The sequence below is a fragment of the Apodemus sylvaticus genome, chromosome X, assembly GCF_947179515.1.
Source record: "Apodemus sylvaticus chromosome X, mApoSyl1.1, whole genome shotgun sequence".
Classification (NCBI taxonomy): Eukaryota; Metazoa; Chordata; class Mammalia; order Rodentia; family Muridae; genus Apodemus; species Apodemus sylvaticus.
This window is the reverse complement of record NC_067495.1, coordinates 133,740,505-133,759,594: the sequence shown is the minus strand read 5'-3', so window position 1 is coordinate 133,759,594 and position 19,090 is coordinate 133,740,505. Positions and strand designations below refer to the sequence as shown.

The 19,090-nt window shown below is 42.7% G+C and overlaps 1 protein-coding gene across 2 annotated transcripts in view; it reads left to right on the top strand.

Moving 5' to 3' along the window:
• Positions 1 to 15,962, top strand: part of Mmgt1 (membrane magnesium transporter 1) — a 56,850-nt gene extending 40,888 nt beyond the window's left edge. Inside the window, exons 3-6 of one of the 2 annotated variants that reach the window (XM_052170853.1) lie at positions 11,735 to 11,888; positions 14,535 to 14,756; positions 15,121 to 15,214; positions 15,610 to 15,945. In XM_052170853.1, coding sequence (XP_052026813.1) covers positions 11,735 to 11,888; positions 14,535 to 14,756; positions 15,121 to 15,214; positions 15,610 to 15,694 — 555 coding nt within the window. In that variant the 3' untranslated portion in view covers positions 15,695 to 15,945. Of the gene's footprint in view, positions 1 to 11,734; positions 11,889 to 14,534; positions 14,757 to 15,120; positions 15,215 to 15,609 lie in introns of both variants that reach the window. The other variant, XM_052170856.1, reaches the window with a different exon arrangement.
• Positions 15,963 to 19,090: the final 3,128 nt, after the last annotated feature.

Below are 19,090 nucleotides of genomic sequence, written 5' to 3'. Positions count from 1 at the left end.
TGGTTTTGAATGTTTACTCAGCAGAGAGTGGAATTATTTGATACAATTAGGAAGTGCGGCCTTGTTGTAGGAAGTATGTCACTGGGGGTGGGCTTTGAGGTTTCAAAAGCCCATGCCAGGCCCAGGAAGTCTCTTTTCCTTTCTCCTCCCTATTCTCTCTCTGTCTGTGTCTCTGTCTCTCTCTCTCTCTCTCTCTCTCTCTCTCTGTCTCTCTGTCTCTCTCTCTCTCTCTCTCTCTCTCTCTCTCTCTCTCTCTCTCTCTCTCTCTCCCCATCCCCCCACCACTATGAATCAAGATGTGGCTCTCAGCTTCTGCTCCAGTGCCTGTCTGCCCATCACCATATTCCCTATCATGATGATCATAGGCTTAACTTCTGAAACTATAAGCAAACTATAAACCCCCAATTAAATGCTTTGTCTTATAACAGTTGCCTTAGTCATGGTGTCTCTTCACAGCATTAGAGCAACGACTAAGACAACACCTAACCATAATTTAAAGTAATAAAAATAAGTATTTAAAATATTTATTATTGTGCACAGGCACATATGTATGTCATAGCATACGGGTCAGAGGACAACCATTTGGAGTAGGTTCTCTCTTTCTATGGGTTTCTGGGATTGAACTCGGGCCATCAGCCTTTCAAGGCAAGTGTCTTTACCCTACCCCACCCCCGCAAACTATCTAGCCCTCTCATACCTTTAAGAACCATTCTCATATGTTTCTCCCCTGCACATGTATGTACATATATTAGTTTGGAGGGATTATCATACTTTCTTACTTTTTAACTCAGATTTTGCCTGTGGGAAGTTGAGTCTAGGTACAGGTTAAGAAGCAATGGTCCATGGTGGTAGTAGCTCTAGCACAGAATCAACAGCACTGTGGAAGGATAGCACAGGAGGCTAGCAGTCTGAAACCAACAAGAGGACCCCCACCCAAAGCTGACCATGCTGGCATCTTGATTTTGGATTTCCAGCTTCCAACACAGTGAGAGCATCCTAAATTTTATTTTATGTTGGCAGTCTTAGCTAAGACAGAGTTCATTGTATTCAGATTCACTGGACTGCAACTCTGCAGTCCTATTTCAAATTTCAGTATCATATTTCTTTCAGTGACCCAACTTTAAGAGTCTCCATTAGGCTGTGAATTTAATTTGCATTTTAATTCAGCCACGCACAGGATTAGACTGTGTTGTTGCTGTTATGTTATTGTTGCTAACGGAGCTTAGCGGATGTGCCAGGCCTTAGGGTTGGAGATTCTGCTTTTCAGCTGGATGAAGTAAATACCGTAGATTTAATTGGGCCCCAAAGTAGCAGGGCCAGGAGACAGCACTGTATCACCAAAGGCAAGGTAATCACAGTTATTGTAATGGGCAGCACACACAAAGTGATGTCCACAATAGCCTACAGTGTAACAGTCAACACAGGCAAGGTGAATTTTATGGTGCCATCACTCCTGTGGACCTTTGGTACGGCATAATCAATCGTGCTGTCTCCGGGTATGAAATACATTAGCCTACTGAATTTGTGTTTGATTTGTGTAAGAGGAAAAATTCTCAAACAAATGAAAAAAAGTGAAACTCAGTCTAGGAACCAATTTCTAATTTTGTGCCAGTTTTCAGAGACAGAACCCCTTGAATGCAGGGATGGCCATGTTCCCCTGAGGAAGGACCTTGACAAAAGCCCTAAGACTTTTATACTGTTAGCCTTTTTCCAGTCCTTCCACAGAGGGACCTATCCCACTGCAACTATTTCATACCCACTTTCTACTCAGCAAAGTGACTGTCCAGTGATTATATTTTTCTTGGTGGACTGACCAAAACATTTATTTGTAACTATTAAAAATCTCAAAAGAATGGTGCTTTATGGGAAGTCCATCTTTGAAAGCAGCAGCTTCGGTGCAGTGGCGGCCCCCTTTGGGTGTGGTCATCAACCCACATGGATACAGAACTTCTTGTTCCTAGGGGGTGACACCCTTAAAGAAATCTCTTTTTCCATGTATACAAGGGTTATTGCCTGTCATCTTGTCCAGTCTCCTCTGCCATTTTTGAAAATGGGGAGTTTGCCTTCAAATGCAGGTATCTGCAACAAAGTAGAGTTCGTTCTTGATTAATCCTTCCCAGACCTAAGTGACCGTGAATCCTTAGGGATTCCCCTCAGATATCCAGAGGCAAAGGTACAAAGGTGCAAAGGTTTTCCTTGGGTCATCAAGCTGTCAGGCGCAGCTTGGGTCAGGGAGGGGCTAAAAAGAGGGGGCAGAAGAGAGGACATCTGAGTGCTTTTCAGACTTCTGCTCATGCTTCTGAGCCATGTATATGGTAGAGAGGAGATGATGATGGGGGGGCATGGAAGTGTAAATGGGGGGGGGTCCAGGAACTGAGTTCAAATCTCCAGCATACATATGAAAAGCTTACACAGCTCCTCAGCAAAGCTACAAGGAATGGGAGCAGGAGAAAGGAAGGAGATGTGAAACTAGAAGGAGGAGGGGCGGGCAGGAGGGAGTGCAGCAGAGCAGGGGAGGAGAAGGCAGAAGTGGGAAGGGAAAGAGAAAAGAAGATGGAAGATGTGGAAAGATATAAAGACCATCTCAAGCCCTCCTTGTGCCTCGCTTATACCCAGCATGTGTATGTGACTGGAATCCAAACTGTTGGGGAGGGAGGTTGAGGCAGAAGGATTGCAGGTTCAAGGATAGCCTGGGTTATATAGCAAATTCATGCCAGCCTGGTGAAGCCTGTGTCAAAACAAAAGCAAACATTTAAGAAGTGCTAGGCATGCGGCTCGGGGTATGGTGTTTGCTAACATGTTTAAGGATCAAGGTCCAATCCTCAGTATGCTAAAATGGCTAGGGGAAAGAGCCGGTGAGTAACTGTGGAACCCTGACAATGTTAGCTGAGTCCCCCAAATCCAAAATGGAAGGAGAGAAGGGAGTCCAGGAAGATAGCCTCTGACTTCCACAAGGGTGCCATGGTGCACAAGCACCCAGAGCCTGCCTGCCTGTCTGTTTCTGTCTCTCTGTCTGTCTGTCTGTCTCTCTCTCTCTCTTTCTCTCTCTCTCTCTCTCACACACACACACATACACACCTAACCTCCACATGTGCATCATTGTATACACACACACATACACAAACTATTTTTGAACATAAATCAATTTGTGCTTTCCTGAGTCCACAAATATCTTTAATATCATTAGATATTAGTTATTTCACATCTCCCATGAAGTAGGAGTCAAGGTCAAATTCTTCCTTGTCTCTGTGAAATGAATTATCTTTTCTGCAAGGATTTGCTGACCCCAGTGGATTTGTGTCCCACGCTTGTTCTCAGACGCTTTGTTCCTCTCCATTGTTTGTCCATCTTGGCTCAGCCCCTTACTGTTACAATTACTTTGTTTTGTGTGCAAACTCCTATCCAGTAGTATATGACTCTTGATTTTGTTGTTTTACTTAAAGGGCTGTTTAGATAGTCTAAACTTCATATCTATACTCATTTTATTATCAGGTTGCCATTTTTTAAAAATAATTAGCACAGCGTGGGTTTGAAGGACATTATCACCCCTCTGGGAGGAATCGCTGCTAAGAAGGTGGTCTCTGTCTTCTTGCTGTTTGTTTTTAAGACAGGATTTCCCTGTGTAGCCTTGGCTACCATGGAACTCATTTGTAGACACAGCTAGCCTTGTATTCACCAAGATTCACTCACCTCTGAAGCGTGCACCACCACACCTACCTAGGCTGTTGAGCAAGGCCACAGAAACGCTGTTCTTTCCTATTTGTCACAGTCTCTGAATTCTCTAAATGTTGGTTTCTATGGACTGTGTTAGCACATCTGCCATCATATGTCTAAGTGTAAAGACTTAGGGCATACTTCATTGCTACTTTAAATTTTATTTACTAATGATTTGTGCTTAATATATATAAATACACGTGCCTTGTGATTCTTGTCCCTTACTCCAGAAACTTAGTTATCACTTAGTAACTACAATGATTTTTGTATTTGTTAAAGTTTTATATTTGGTGTGTGTGTGTTTGTGTCTGTGTGTGTGTGTGTGTGTGTGTGTGCGTGTGTGTGTGTGTGTGTGTGTGTGTGTGTGTGTGTATGAATACCACTGCGTGCAGACACCCACAGAAGCCAGAAGAAAAAGTCAGATACACTGAAGGTTATAAGCGACCTAACATAGGTCCCGTACAAGAGAGCAGCAAATATTCTTAACCACTGAGCTATTTTAACCCCCTGTGTGTGTCTGTGGGCGGGTGTGTGTGTGTGTGTGTGCACATGTGTGCATGTAAGTGCAGTCATGCATAGAGGCCAGAGAATCCCTAGAGCTGGAGTTATCCATAGTTATGAACAACCTAATGTAGGTCCTAGGAATTCAACTTGGATCCTCTGGAAGAACAGTACATGCTCTTCCCTGGCTTTATGTCATATAGAAATGTCACCAGTAAGTAATGACTCTTGCTCTTGTCCCTCTCTAGTCTTTGTGCTTTCCCATTTCCCTGGTCTGTCATAGTATCAGGATGCTTAACATTTTTGCTGGGGAGAACTCATTTGCCCTTGCCTTGTTTGATGTTTTGGGGAGACAATGCTTGCTATTTTTAAATGAATTTTGATATTGTCATAGAGTAGGGGTTTGTTTGTTTTATAGACAGGCTGTGATATTTCTTTATTTGGTACTTGGGGGGAGGGGGGTGAGATGATCTGTGTATGTAATCCTGGCTGTCTTGGGACTCACTCTGTAGATGAGGCTGACCTCAAACTCACAGAGAGCTTCCTGAGTTCTGGGATTAAAGGCAGGCACCACCACACCATGTCTACATTTTATTATTTGGTAATTGTTAAGTGGCCTTGCATCATGACGGTGGGTGTCACCAAGATCGATCAAATCCCTCATGGATTTCTGCATTTGACTCTACTTCTCCTCACAGTCCCCTCCCCTACCCCTCTTTCCCCCTCTGCTAACTGCACTTCCTCCACCAAATGGGCCTGCTGCCACTTCCTGCTGTGTGTACACAGACCTAAATCTAAATTGTCATAGGAGAGAATACACAGGCTACTCTGTCTTTTGCAGAAACACTTCAATGGGTTCCTGCACTTGTCCTCAGTTGCTGATCCTTTGAGGTCACCAGGAGTATCTGAACTTTAAGGCATCTTTAAAATGACTTGTAAAAGCAGCCTTGCCTTTACTGTGACACGCTCATGGTTTCCACCGGCCCTTGGTTTTTGCTCGGTCATCATTTATTTGTTTGTCTCGGGGCTAGCGAGATGGCTGGAGGGTAAAGGTGCTTGTTGCCAAGCCTGATGATCTCATTTGAATCTCTGGAACCCACCTGGTGGGACCTGCAAGCTGTCCTCTGACCTTTGTGCTTACAGCTTGGCCATGTGTTTCTCTCTCTCTCTCTCTCTCTCTCTCTCTCTCTCTCTCTCTCATACACACACAGAGAAATGTTTAAGAAGGTATTCGTTTCTCTTTTAGGATAGATTGTTGTAGTTTTATTTTCTTCTAATGAACTTCTTGTATCAGTTTCTGTGGACTTCACAAAAGGAGTTAGAAACTTGTCTTTCTTTTCTGTTTTATGAAATAATTTGTGTTACACATTTTTTTCACCCAAATGTTTAGATGAGCCCTTACCAGAAGCCTTATGGATACAAAGGTTTCAATTTTTGTCCCGATGAATCTTACCAAATACAAAAACATTTAGATTTTCTGTTCCATGGAAATTTTATTACATTTTATTTTATCTCAGCTTTCAAACCTAAGTGAAGTTTTTCATGATATTTTGCTCCTCCCACTTTACCATGTCTGGTCCCGTGGTTATATAGTCTTTCATTGTATTTGCTTTGCTTTTGAGTCTGGGTGTCATTCTGTAGCCCAGACAGGCTTCAGACTTGCCGCAGTCCTTCGCTTGCTCTCTGAGATACCACTTCTCAGCCACCACGTCAGCTTGGGACCTGTCTCTCCACTCTGGTAATTGTTTACTTTGCCTTGCACAGCTTTGCAGCTGGATGCAACACCATCTGCCATTTCTTTCTCTCTTTCCTGCCTTAGTGAGATCATTTTGAAAAGTCACTGTCTCTGTCTATTCCTCTTTGCCTGGAGCAATCTTGGTGTTTTCAGGTCAGAGTTTAACTCACTCTGAGTTTCAGCCTTCCATTCTAGTTTGAGTCTTCTCCAAGCAGATACTCAGCTTCTCAAATACCACTTGGTGAAGAGCTTCCATTTCTCCAATTTATGTATCTTGGCCCCTTTATTGTGAAATAGTTGAATTTATTGCTCTTAATTTTTGGTCCTCTTCTCTATTTCATTAAGTCTTTCTCTTCTCTCTCTTCTATGTCTTCCCACTTTTCTCCTGTCTCTATCTCTGTCTCTCTCCACCCCCTGCCCCCCAGTGCCAACACAGGCTGTTTTAGTCACTATGATTCTGTAGTAATACTGGAATTTAAGGCTTGGGTTGCCTTCAGCATTGCTCTTGCCTCATCAGATTGCTATGATTACTATTTGGTGTTCTTTGGGCTTCCATCTCAGTTTTTATAGTCCTTTTAGTTTTATGAAGATTACTATTGAAAGTCTGATGGGGATGGCATTGAACCTGTACAACATAGTGTGCTAACATTCCCAACCTGATTTCTGCCAACTGATCCATGGACACGAGATGCCTTACCATCTTCTAGCATTTTCTTGAATGTCTTTTTTTTTTCAGTCTTTTATAGTTTTCATGGTAGAAATCTATTAAGCTTGGGGTGGTTGATTCCCAGATATCTGTGGAAGTCATTGAAATTGGAATCATATCCTTGACTTCACTTTCACTCCATTTGGTATCGATGTGCAGTGAAGCTACTGATTTCTGAATTCAGATTTTGTACATTGCTACTTGATTGAAAGCCACATTGAGCGTGTTTGAGAACAACTTGTGGGAGTTTGTTCTCTCCTCCTGCCATGAGTACTCTGTATTAGCTGAGCCAGGCTGCTGTCCCCGAAAGAACCCAGCATGCTCATGGATTATAATCGCTTTCATGTGTTCTCAAATTAGGTGTGCAAAGATTTTGTTGAGGAATTTTGTTTCTCTTGTTATTTTCTTACTCTGTGTTAGTATCCAGGTGATACTAGTTAATGGAATATTCTGGCATCCTTACCTCCGTTTCAGTTATATGTAAAAGTTTAAAGAGCTCTGATGTTAGCTTTTCCAAGATGTGGTAGAATTCAACCATGGGTGCAGCGAGTGTTGACTTTACTTTGGTAGAGACCTCTCCTTACTGCTTCACTCTGATTACTTGTTATTCATCTCTTTAGGTTGGCTTAAGGGACTATTATTTGTCCATTCATTTTAGGTTTTTAAATTTACTGCTCTGTGTGTGTGTGTGTGTGTGTGGTGTGTGTATATAATATTATTATAGAATGTAATATACTATATACTATATACATTACATAATATAATTGTAAATATTATATTATATAATTACATATATAATATATACAATGATATACAAACAATATATAACTATACAATGTATATATTATATACATTATAGAATAATATTATATATAGTATATTAGATCCATTGGTTGAATTATACTTTGAGGCACAATCTCTCCTGAAAATGGAAATAAACATCTTTTTATAAAAAAGATTTGTTATTTTATGTGAGTACACTGTAGCTGTCTTTACACATACCACAAGAGGGCATCAGATCCCATTACAGATGGTTGTGAGCCACCATGTGGTTGCTGGGATTTGAACTCAGGATCTCTGGAAGAGCAGCCAGTGCTCCAGCCCTGCAATTTTTTTTTTTAAATCTAGTAAAACTTATTTTGTGACATAAAAGAGGGTATATTTTGGAGAAGTTTCCATGGGCTGCTGATAAAAGTGTGTATTCATGGCTAGTGGATAGACTATTTGGTTCAGTTTTCCTTTGAATGTTGTTGATTTCCTTGTCTGGATGCTCCATCAACTCCCGAGAATGTGCTTTTGACAACAGCCACTGTTCTTGTACCTAGATCTCCCTGATCCTTCATGCCCAGTACTTCTTCTATGAAATTAATTGTACAAATATGGGAATAGCTTTTACAGAAAACACTTCTTGATTTGAGAAACTGAGGTTTTTCCAGAGCTTGCAACCAAGTTAATAATTTATCTTATTATAATAGAGTATAATATACTATATATATATATTCTGCTGTTATAGTGTGAACTTAGCCTGTTTAATTTGACTTTAAGAAAGCAATGAAACCAACATTATATGCCCTGGATTTCCGATATAATCAGCTGTATAATCTCTCCTGAAAGAGAGATTAATGCATAGCTTTAATATTAAACTATGTATGGTTCCATGTCCCTGAAAAAGGATAATGTATGTGTGTATGTTGTGGGAATCATATACTGAAAGCAGCTATGAGGTTAAAAGCAACCTTATATGAGAATATCCCATAAATGTTGGAAGTGGCATATGGCTATTGGTTGATAACATCTCTAGGCAGTTTTGAATGCTATTATGGGTCAGTAAAGTAACTTCTTTCATTCTAAAACTCAGTTCAAGATTCCTGTAGTGCCAGGCGGTGGTGGCGCACGCCTGTAATCCCAGCACTCTGGGAGGCAGAGGCAGGCGGATTTCTGAGTTCGAGGTCAGCCTGGTCTACAGAGTGAGTTCCAGGACAGCCAGGGCTGTACAGAGAAACCCTGTCTCAAAAAAACCAAATCAAAAAAAAAAAAAAAAAAGATTTCTGTAGAAAAGAATTACCCATTCCTTTCCCATCCCCCGTTTTCTGTGCTATTAATTATAGAGCAAAGAAGAGTCAAACATCATTCACACAGCACACAGGCACAGGCACAGGCACTACAGAAACTACAGAGAGATGAAAGACCCAAGGAGGGAAATGGTAGACTCAAGTGTGGGCTCACGATTGGTCTAAACTACTCCAAGAGCAAGTCTCTTATTTAATTCCTTAATGCAAAGTTAATATACTTCAACATTTGCTGTATTTCCAATTGTTTCCTTGTTTTAAAAAATTGTTCTATTTATTAAGGTGCAGTTACGTTCTTTAGATCTTTTTACAATTTTCGTCTTGAAGTCAGCTTTTGTTAAAATAGGAGCACAGGTATCCTTGCTTCCTCTTATATTCTGTTTGTCTGGGAATGCAAAATCTTCCTTACTTTGCCTTTTCATCCTTGAATCTTTGACAATGAGATAAGTGTCTTGGAGACCAGACAGTTGAATTTTGTTTTTGTTTTTGTTTTGTTTTAAGATTTCTCAATTCAGCATATTTTTGGTGATTGCACATTTTTATGCACGCCTGTGCTTGTGGAGGCGAATGACGTCCGGTGTCTTCCCCTAGTGCCTTCTACACTAGTTTTAAGGCAGTCTCTGAGTGGTCATGGGCCTCACTGTTCAGGCTAGACCTGCTGGTCAGAGTGCCTCAGGGATAGTCCTGCCTCTGCCACTCCGACTTCTGACGCTGGGAGTTCCAGACGCCTGCAACTGCGCAGGACACTTTCTAGGTCCCGGAGATCGAAAGGAAGGTGTTTGTGCTTGTTGAGCAGACATTTTGCACAACGAGCCATCTCCTCAGCCCCCAGACTGCATAGTTTCTGGAGAGTTAACGTTTACATTTAGAGTTATCATCACAAGGTATGTACTGATTTCTTCCCTGTTCATTTTTAAGCTTTGTGGGTTCTCTTGAGATAAAAATGTTTGCCCCCTTTTAAATTTCTGTTTGTCATTCTATTACATGGTGACTTTTTTAATTCCCCAAGCTCTCATGATGCTAAGATCTTCATCGTCTGTGTGTGATATTCCTTCTTTAGTGTCTTCTCTCATGATGAATTGTTTTATGTCAAGCTTATCAATTTATTTATTTATTTGTAATTTTTTTACACTCCAGATTTTACCCCCACCCCACCCCTACCCCACCCCCACCCCCATCCACCCTCCACTGTTCCACATCCCATACCTCCTCCCGACCCCCGTCTCCACGTGGATATCCTCACCCCCATCCCCCACCCCACCTGACCTCTAAACTCCCTGGGGCCACCAGTCTCTTGAGGGTTAGGTGCGTCATCTCTGAATGAACACAGACCCGGCAGTCCTCTGCTGTGTGTTGGGGGCTTCATAACAGCTGGTGTACGCTGCCTGTTTGGTGGTCCAGTGTTTGAGAGATCTCGGGGGTGGGGGGGGTGGGGGTGGGGGGGTGGGGGGTGGGGGTACAGATTAATTGAGACTGCTGGTCTTCTTACAGGGTCACCCTTTTCCTCAGATTCTTCCAGCTTTTCTCTAATTCAACCACAGGGGTCAGCAGTTTCTGTCCTTTGGTTGGGTGTAAATATCTGTATCTGTCTCTTTCAGCTGCTTGTTGAGGCTTTGGAGGGCTAGGCCCCTGCTTGTAAGCACACCACAGCCTCAGTAATAGTATCAGGCCTCAGAACCTCCCCTTGAGCTGGATCCCACTTTGACTCTGTCGCTGGACCTTCTTTTCCTCAGGCTCCTCTCCATTTCCCTCCCTGCAGTTCTTTCAGACAGGAACAATTATGGGTCAGAGTTGTGCCTGTGGGATGGCCCCCCTCTCCCTCATTTGATGCCCTGTCTTCCTGCTGGAGGTGGGCTCTATAAGTTCCCTCTCCCCACTGTCTTCATCTTCTCTGTGTAGTATTCTTCTTTAGTGTCTTCTCTCGTGATGAACTGTTTTACTTCAAGCTTAGCATGAAAAGATTTTCTTTCTCCTCTTGTTTTAAAGGATAAATCTACTGGGTACAGTCATCTTGGTCAGCAATGGCTGACTTTCAAGGTTTAAAATAGATCAGTCTTTGCTTCTCATCTCTTCTACAAAGAAGTCTCTTGATATCCTGATGGCTGTACCTTTGTACCTAACTCGGAGCTGCCACCACACGGCTTCCAGGATTTTTCTTTTGTTCCGCTCCTTCCACGTTAGAACTGCATGATAGCATGGAGAGGCACTAGAATGTATGTGGTTAGACTGAACCTTGGTTCCTTCTTTTAAGCTAAAAGTTCATAGGATTGATCTCTCCATCATGTCCCAGCATTCCTGAAATTTAGGGTCATGATTGCTGTGGGAATTTTATTGTTGTATTGTTGTTTGTTGTTTTTCTTTCCTTTTTCTTTTCTTTTCTTCCTTCCTTCCTTCCTTCCTTCCTTCCTTCCTTCCTTCCTTCCTTCCTTTCTTTCTTTTTTTTTTGCTGTGGGAAAGTTATAATTCCTCAATCTTGTTTTTAATTCCTGAATGTTTTTTTTTCTATGCTTGGTCCAGATGCTTTCTGTTAATTGTTTTGTTTGCTGTATTGGCCTTTGCATTCCCAGGGTCCCTGTTTGGCTCTGTCCCCCCAGGATCTCTGTTTCAATTGCTGTTTGCCCCATCTACTTCATGAATTCATTCCTTTCCTTCTTTCTTTGATTTCTTACTAGTCCCTTTAAGGTTGCGGATAGTTTTTAAAACTGTATCATTGGATTCTTTGTCATGTGAAACATTTTGGTATTTTTAGATTCAGCCACATCTGCTTTTTCATAATCCTTGGATTGCTGTATTTTCCTGACTGTTCTCATGGTGGAGTCAATTGGAGGAAACTTCCTACCCCATGTGGTGCACAAAGCTTTTTTTTCATTTTGTTTTGTTCTACATAGCCCTGGATACACTGGAACTTACTCACAGAGATTTACCTGCCTCTGCCTGCCAGTTCTGAGATCAAAGGCATGAGCCACCCTGCCTGGGAAATAGTATTCTATTTTCATAACTATTTTCTAGGATAAGAAGCCTGACAAAAAGGAGCATACCATGCTGAAACGGAAAGTTAGCCCTGTGGGAGAAGGAGAAGCGATGGGTCCATCTAAGAAAAGTTACACTCTAGACATGGTGTCAAACAAAACTCTTGAAGCTTCAGCTGAGGCAAAGGGAGAAGGTAAATACATCATTGTTTGGTGGAAAGACAGTGACCTGTTTACAAGTTGAAGAAAACACAGGCAAAACGATGAAAGCATTAGGAGTTGCTGCAGGGAGAGCAACAGGTTCAAGCCAGCTCCAAGCGGCTAGAGCAGGGCTGTCTCTAAGGGGAGGCAGGCCTCTTCACCTGGCTGTGGCTCGGCTTCACCTATCCTCTCCTTTCCTCTGCGATAGAATGCAGTCTGGATTCCTATCTTCTGTGTCATCAGCTCTGCAAGAGCTCTGCAGACCAGGTCTGCACTGACACTGGAATTCCCTTCTCAGGAGCAGCCCCTGCTCTACACGGCTAACTTTATTCACTACAGCTTTCTGAGATTTCTTATTTTAGTGTGTGTGTGTGTGTGTGTGTGTGTGTGTGTGTTGTGTGGTGTGTGTGTTGTGTCTTATCTGCGTGTTTATCTATGCACCACTTGTGTGCTGGTTGCTCACAGAAGGCATGGGATTCCCTGGGACTGGAGTTTCTGCTGATTGTGGACTGCCTTGTGAATGCAGGGACTCGAACCCATATCTTCTGGGAGGGTAGGCAGTATTCTTAGCCATGGACTCATCTCCTCAGTCCCAACTGCCTGGGATGCCCATTTTCTTCTCATTGGTTAATCCTTGCCACTTCCTTCCTTCCTATTTATTTTCTTCCTTCCTTCCTTCCTTCCTTCCTTCCTTCCTTCCTTCCTTCCTTCCTTCTTCCCTCCTTCCCTCCTTCCCTCCTTCCTCCCTCCCTCCTTCCCTCTTTCCCTCCCTCCTTTCTTTCTTTCTTTCTTTCTTTCTTTCTTTCTTTCTTTCTTTCTTTCTTTCTTTCTTTCTTTCTTTCTTTCTTTCCTTCCTTCCTTCCTTTCTTTCCTTCCTTCCTTCTTCCCTCTTTATTTTCTTCCTTTCTTTCCTTATTTCCTTTCTTCCTCCCTCCCTCCTTCCCTCCCTCCTCCCCCCTCCCTCCCTCCTTCCCTCTTTTCCTTCTTTCTTTCTTTCTTTCTTTCTTTCTTTCTTTCTTTCTTTCTTTCTTTCTTTCTTTCTTTCTTTCTTTCTTTCTTTGTAGCATGACTCCAGTCAATTCTGAGACTGAGGTGGGTTTATTTTTTTTCCAATCCCCTTTTATGCCATTTTAATTACATGCAGGTATTAAGGGCGAGCGGTACAATGAGGAACAAGCAAGACAATAAGCACAAATAGTCAAGTCTTAATCACGTAATACTTTCCAAATCAAGTCATTGAAATCTTTCATGCTTGTTCACTCTTGCCATAATTTAATTCCCACAGAGCAGAAAAGTAAGTGTTGACCCACTCAGTCTCCTTTCCATCTGCACCCACTTCCTAACAGTCTCTCTCACCCCGCAGCCACGGTAAGGATATCAGTAGGTAGCAGCCACGGTAAGGATATCAGTAGGTAGCAGCCACGGGAAGGATATCAGTAGGTAGCAGCCACGGTAAGGATATCAGTAGGTAGCAGCCACGGGAAGGATATCAGTAGGTAGCAGCCACGGGAAGGATATCAGTAGGTAGCAGCCACGGGAAGGATATCAGTAGGTAGCAGCCACGGTAAGGATATCAGTAGGTAGCAGCCACGGTAAGGATATCAGTAGGTAGCAGCCACGGTAAGGATATCAGTAGGTAGCAGCCATGGTAAGGATATCAGTAGGTAGCAGCCACGGGAAGGATATCAGTAGGTAGCAGCCACGGGAAGGATATCAGTAGGTAGCAGCCACGGTAAGGATATCAGTAGGTAGAGTTGGCCACATTCATGCTGAAAAAAAACAAACAAACAAACAAACCCATCCTGTGTTCCCAAGCATGCAAGATGCAACCCAACTTTTGTGCGTGGTTCATCAGGCTCTGCATCACCTGCTCCCATCAACTGACAATTATGTGGGTCCCAGTGGTCTCCATCATACTCTGTGTCTATTGTTTACTACACAAATCCTATGTTCCCTTCCCCCCCTTCACATCTACACAGGCTGCCTCTGTCTCCTCCTCTGTTTTGCTCAGAGGACACCTCAGAGGCCAAGTTGGTGGCCCTGTGAGCACCGTCTGCTGCTTTCTCTCACAAGTCTGCTGACTTCTTTGCCAATAGGAGAACCCCAGTGTGTGATTCCTCTCTGATGTTTCCACACCATCATAATTCCGTAGGGGCGGGGCAGCTCCTGTCTTCCATGCTTTATCTTGATCCCTAGCACCTGGCAGATGCTGGTCACAACAGAGCATGAGTAAATGACACAAAAGTGTCAAACAGAGGGAACAGTATTCACCTTAGAACAAAGGTGAAAGATTAGTAGTCTCATAGATTCTTAGTTTTAGTGAAGGCATGTTCCTTATATTTGGATACCTTGTGACACTGTCAGCCTTTAGACTTGGAAAGTATATCAAGATGACACTAAGCTATCAATGTTGTTTCTTCTTTGTCCTGTTCAACTAATTTGTGCATATGGTCATGAAGCTACAAGGTAGGAGGTGTTGGTTTTGTATGCTGTGTCCTGGGGTCAGTTTGTCAGGACTGAGATTTCTCTCTTGTGTACTGTCTTTCTCTGAAATAATTTTAGACCTTGAAGAGCAAAAGGGCGCCCGTGTGGAGCCCCGGAGCTCACCTGTGTCACAGCTCAGCTGCTTTGCCTTCCAGGTGCTATGGTCAGACAGAAGTCACAAGTGGGGATGGCAGAAGGTGATCCTAAAGTCTACATACAAAACTGTGCTCCAAAGCAGCGTACGCCTGTGGCAGGAGATGCCAAGGCTCCAGCAATGTCTTCATCAGCTCAGCCCTGTGTGTCCTCACTGAGACCAAATTTGACCAATTATGAAATAAAATGTGCCCTGATGACAGAAATTCGACGCTTTGGACGGCGTAAGTGCTCAGAGTGGTTAGTAACAGAAGAAAAGCAGATGTCTCCTGTTCTTTGAGTAGAATAACCTGAAACTGGCCCCAAAGAGAGAGGGCCTTTGCCACAAGCAAGGATTTCTATATAATCTAGCACAGTCACTTTTTACTCAAACTAAAGCATCTCAGGAGACTCCATCTTTCATCTGCAATGCTACCTGGTTACTGCTCATAAGAATCATATTAGTTTCTGCATAGGCATTTAGAACCACATACCCACCCATTGACATTCTTGACCAGAAAGCATATCACTGAGGAACACACAGTTCCACCCACATCCATTTCTATTTTGTTTGAAAGAAATACTGAAGTATTCTTCTCTTCTCTTCAGAATATGGAAGGCTGTTCAAGATCCTTGAAGAAGTGCAAGGCCCTCTGGAAGTCAAGATACAGCTTGTCGAGTTCTCCATCAAGGAGGCGGCGAGGTGGGTGCAGAGGGCGGGCCTGCACATCCTCGAGCTGTTGGGTCACTGCAGTGGTTGAGTGGGGGGTGGGGTGCATCTGTCTGGAGTCTCTATCAGTCCCTGACCCTCACCCTATAGTGAAGGCTGCGGACATAGACACTTAGCTGGACATCACCTGCGTTTGACACTTCCTTCCAGGTCCACTGGAAGGCTCCTTTGCCACTGTAACACTAACGTAGACACTGACCCTTAGCAGACACACTCATATTGGCTAGTACCTGGTGTACCTGGGATACACTTACTATTCCCACAGAATAGTAGTGAACCTATTCTTTGCATCATACTGCACTTTCTATAGCACAGGTTCTTTTGGCATTTTTTTTCTTTTTTTACATGATGTTTATGTTTATTTTCAGGTTTAAAAGACGCCATTTAATACAGTATCTCGAGAAGATACTGGAAAAATTAAAGTCAGAAAGATCTCTCAACAACAATGAGTGATCTACACCCAAGAGTATGATCCTGCTATTACAGTGGTCAGCAAGATTCAGCAGATAGTTTAGAGTGGTTACAATGTAGTAGGAGGATTCTGAGACTGCCTAGCATGTGGTAGCTAAGATAATTACCCCTGAGAAAACTGTATTCAACTACTCAATAAATGATAGGCTTTAATCCTGTGTGTTTTGTTTGAAAACACAACTTCTTACTGCTTTATTGATTTTTCCCCTGTGCTGGCTGCTGGTATTGTCTTCTTAGGTAAAAATCATGATTGAAGAGAGCAACAGTGTACTCACATATAAGATAAATACATCTTTACAGAAATACCACGGCAAGCCTGTATTTTGCAACAGGTCACAAGTGTCATCCCTGGTATTTAACTGTCACCTTTCCAAAGCATTGCCTTGTTAGTTTTTATTTTGCCTTGTTGAAGTTGGTGTTACTGTAGCTAGCCTGGAACTCACTGTGTGGAACTCATAGAGATCTCCATGTGTCTTTCTCCTGAATGTTGGGATTGAAAGTGTGTGCTGATGCCACTCCCAGTATGCCCACCATTTTTTAGTCCCCTTGTCCAGAGATAGCCCTTCAACAGGTCATGGTGCTTGGCTTAGTGAGCTGTCTCAAGTGTTTTTACTTAACCATCTGGTCTGACCCATTCCACGTCCTGAGTAAATTAGGCTGCTGCAACTGTCCATCACCTCTAATGACAAAGTACAAGAGTACCAGGAAGGATGCCACACCTTTCACACTGCCCTCCTTAGCCTATGTAGTGCATCCCAGTATCATTTGATAAGCAAGTACTCTACTCCAGAAATTAAAGAATCCTCCCACATATGGTGGTTGGTTGAAAAAGATGCAGTCTCCATCCTGACATCCAACTTCCATTTGGAAGTTCCACTTCCATGCCAACAGATTAATTTTAGGATCTCCTTGCAAAGGTGATCTAGTAGTATCTAAAACTGTCATGATATGAAACATGAGTTTGACGTTATATCCTCAGGAGTAGCAGGCAGAGTTGCATCCTACTTATCCAAGTCACAGATAGTGCTCCAAAGTAGAAACACAGGCAACTCTCCATATTTTGTTGCTTCAAGCTGTTGGGTGAGAATGATTTGTTATGCAGCAGTGGAGAAACTAATATAGGTGCTGCCTACATGTTTTTAGTGATTAAAGTCACACAGGATTTTTTTCAGCTTATTTGTTTTCTTGTTTTCTTTATCAACTGGACACAGGGAACTATTCCTGAAGTCACAGATGCTAGACAAGAAAAAACTTCTTTATTTTTCTGGGCTGTACTCCAAACTAGCAGATCTTGCTCTGTATCATAGCACCCAACCCTGTAAATTCTGTCACTAGTATGTCACACATAACTTGTTGCTATGCCCCCTCTCTAATGTTTTTCTTAAAGCCAAGATGAGGGTATTTGCTCATGTTACAAGCACTATCTTGACATGCCTTTGATTATGAGAGCACCAAAGTATCATTCATTTCAAGGGCCCTGGTTTTGTTCAGAAGTGATTTTTTTATGTTCTGTCTAGCAAAGCGTGCTGCCAGGGTATCTGGATTGGTCTACATTTCCTATTCAGTGACAACAATGCCACCAGTGCAAAGGAATGATGCAATGTGTTGGTTACCTCTGTTCTTACCTGAGGTAAGAAATGACACTAGGAGACCAAGAGATGACTGTGCAAACATGGACTCCTGAGTTCAGATCCCCGGACCCAACACAAAAAGCCGGGCATGGTGGCTCACACCAATAATGCCAGTGCTACAACTGTGGAAGGAAGTAGCACTACCCCTGGGGCTTTCTGCTAGGTAGTCCTGCTGAACTGGCCAGCCCCAGGTTCTCTGAGAGATGCTGTCTCAAAAGATAAGGTGGAAAGTAATTGTGGAAGACACACATGCACACATATATGGACATGTACATACATACTTCACACACATAAGTGATGTTACATTGGCTTTTCAAGCTCGTCCTTTTGATAGTCAGGTGCCCAGGAACACATGGGTTGTAAAAAACAAGGAAACCTCATATATAATCACATTGGTTCTTGGAACAATCATCTGATTACAATTTTTACCATTGCTGTCATTCTCTGAGATTATGATATAAGGATCAACAAACAACCTGTATTTTTAATTGTCAGTGCTGCCACAAATCATCACAGTCCCTCTATGACTGGAGTGTCATTTTTACTTTTCTATTACTATAGATATGTATTACTAGTAGCTTCAGTTTGTTGTTTCATACTACAATAGGCCTTTCCCCATGGGTCAGAACCAATGTATATTTAGCATTTGTTAAATTAGTTTAATAATAACTTTCTGAATTTCAGGCTACTAATAAATGAAGGGTGAGTTCAGGAACCAATCAGAGATGTAGGTAAAGCTGAATTGATCACATGAACTCTCCTCTGACCCATGAGCTACAGTGACATTTTGCTTCTCTGTAAGTGAGGGTTACTTCAGGGGTTGTTTCAAATAATCTCAGAATTCTAATGACATACTATGATAACTTTGCTTCTTACTGTACTGTGGGGGTGGTCAGATTAAATATTATCTCTGAGTATATCTATCACAGTTCTGCACTAGATTAGCAAGTGGTTTGCCCCTGCCTTCTCACAGTGCTAGAGACTTAAGTCCAAGGTCAGGAGCTCACCTCTGTGTCCTAGCATGTCAGAAGGCAGCATGTGGGTAATAGGATTGAACAATCGCCAACCCCCATCTATTTTATGCACTTCACTATATTGAGAAAGACTTTCATAATGTGGCCCTGGCTGGCCTGGTATTCATTATATGAACCAGGCTAGCCTTGAACTCACAAAGAGCTCCCTCCTACGTGCTAGGACTAAAGGTGTGTGCCATCCCACCCAGCCAACCTCACTTTTCAAACAAGCCTATTCTGGTGATTACTGACTCACTCTAACAATGGCAATCCATCCATGAAGGGAGATCCCTCATGATATAATCATGTCTTGGAAGCACTCCATCTCTTGTCTAGAGTTGTTGCTCAGTTGTACATGGCCCTCAGCTCTATCTTCAGCACCACAAAAAAAAAAAAGTTGTCAGGGCCTACCTCTCACCGCTGTTGCATTAGGAAGTGACACTTAAGGGACATATCCAAACTCTAGCGTCTTCTTTGCATGTGTTGAGTAAAAGGTCTTGGCTTTGGGGGGTCATGACTGGGGAATACCATGGCAGACCATCTTTTTGAGTATTAAGTTTATTAAGAGAATTATTAGTGCCATGAACATACAGACAACTAGTAGCAGAGCCAAGGCTTGAGCAAGGATCAGCCCCCAACACCGTAGGTAGGCAGACAGCATGGTGGGAGCTCTAATGAGAGGTCAGGCCTACAAGGGAGAGTGGGGTCCCCTTTTTAGAGGTCTCAGAGGAGAT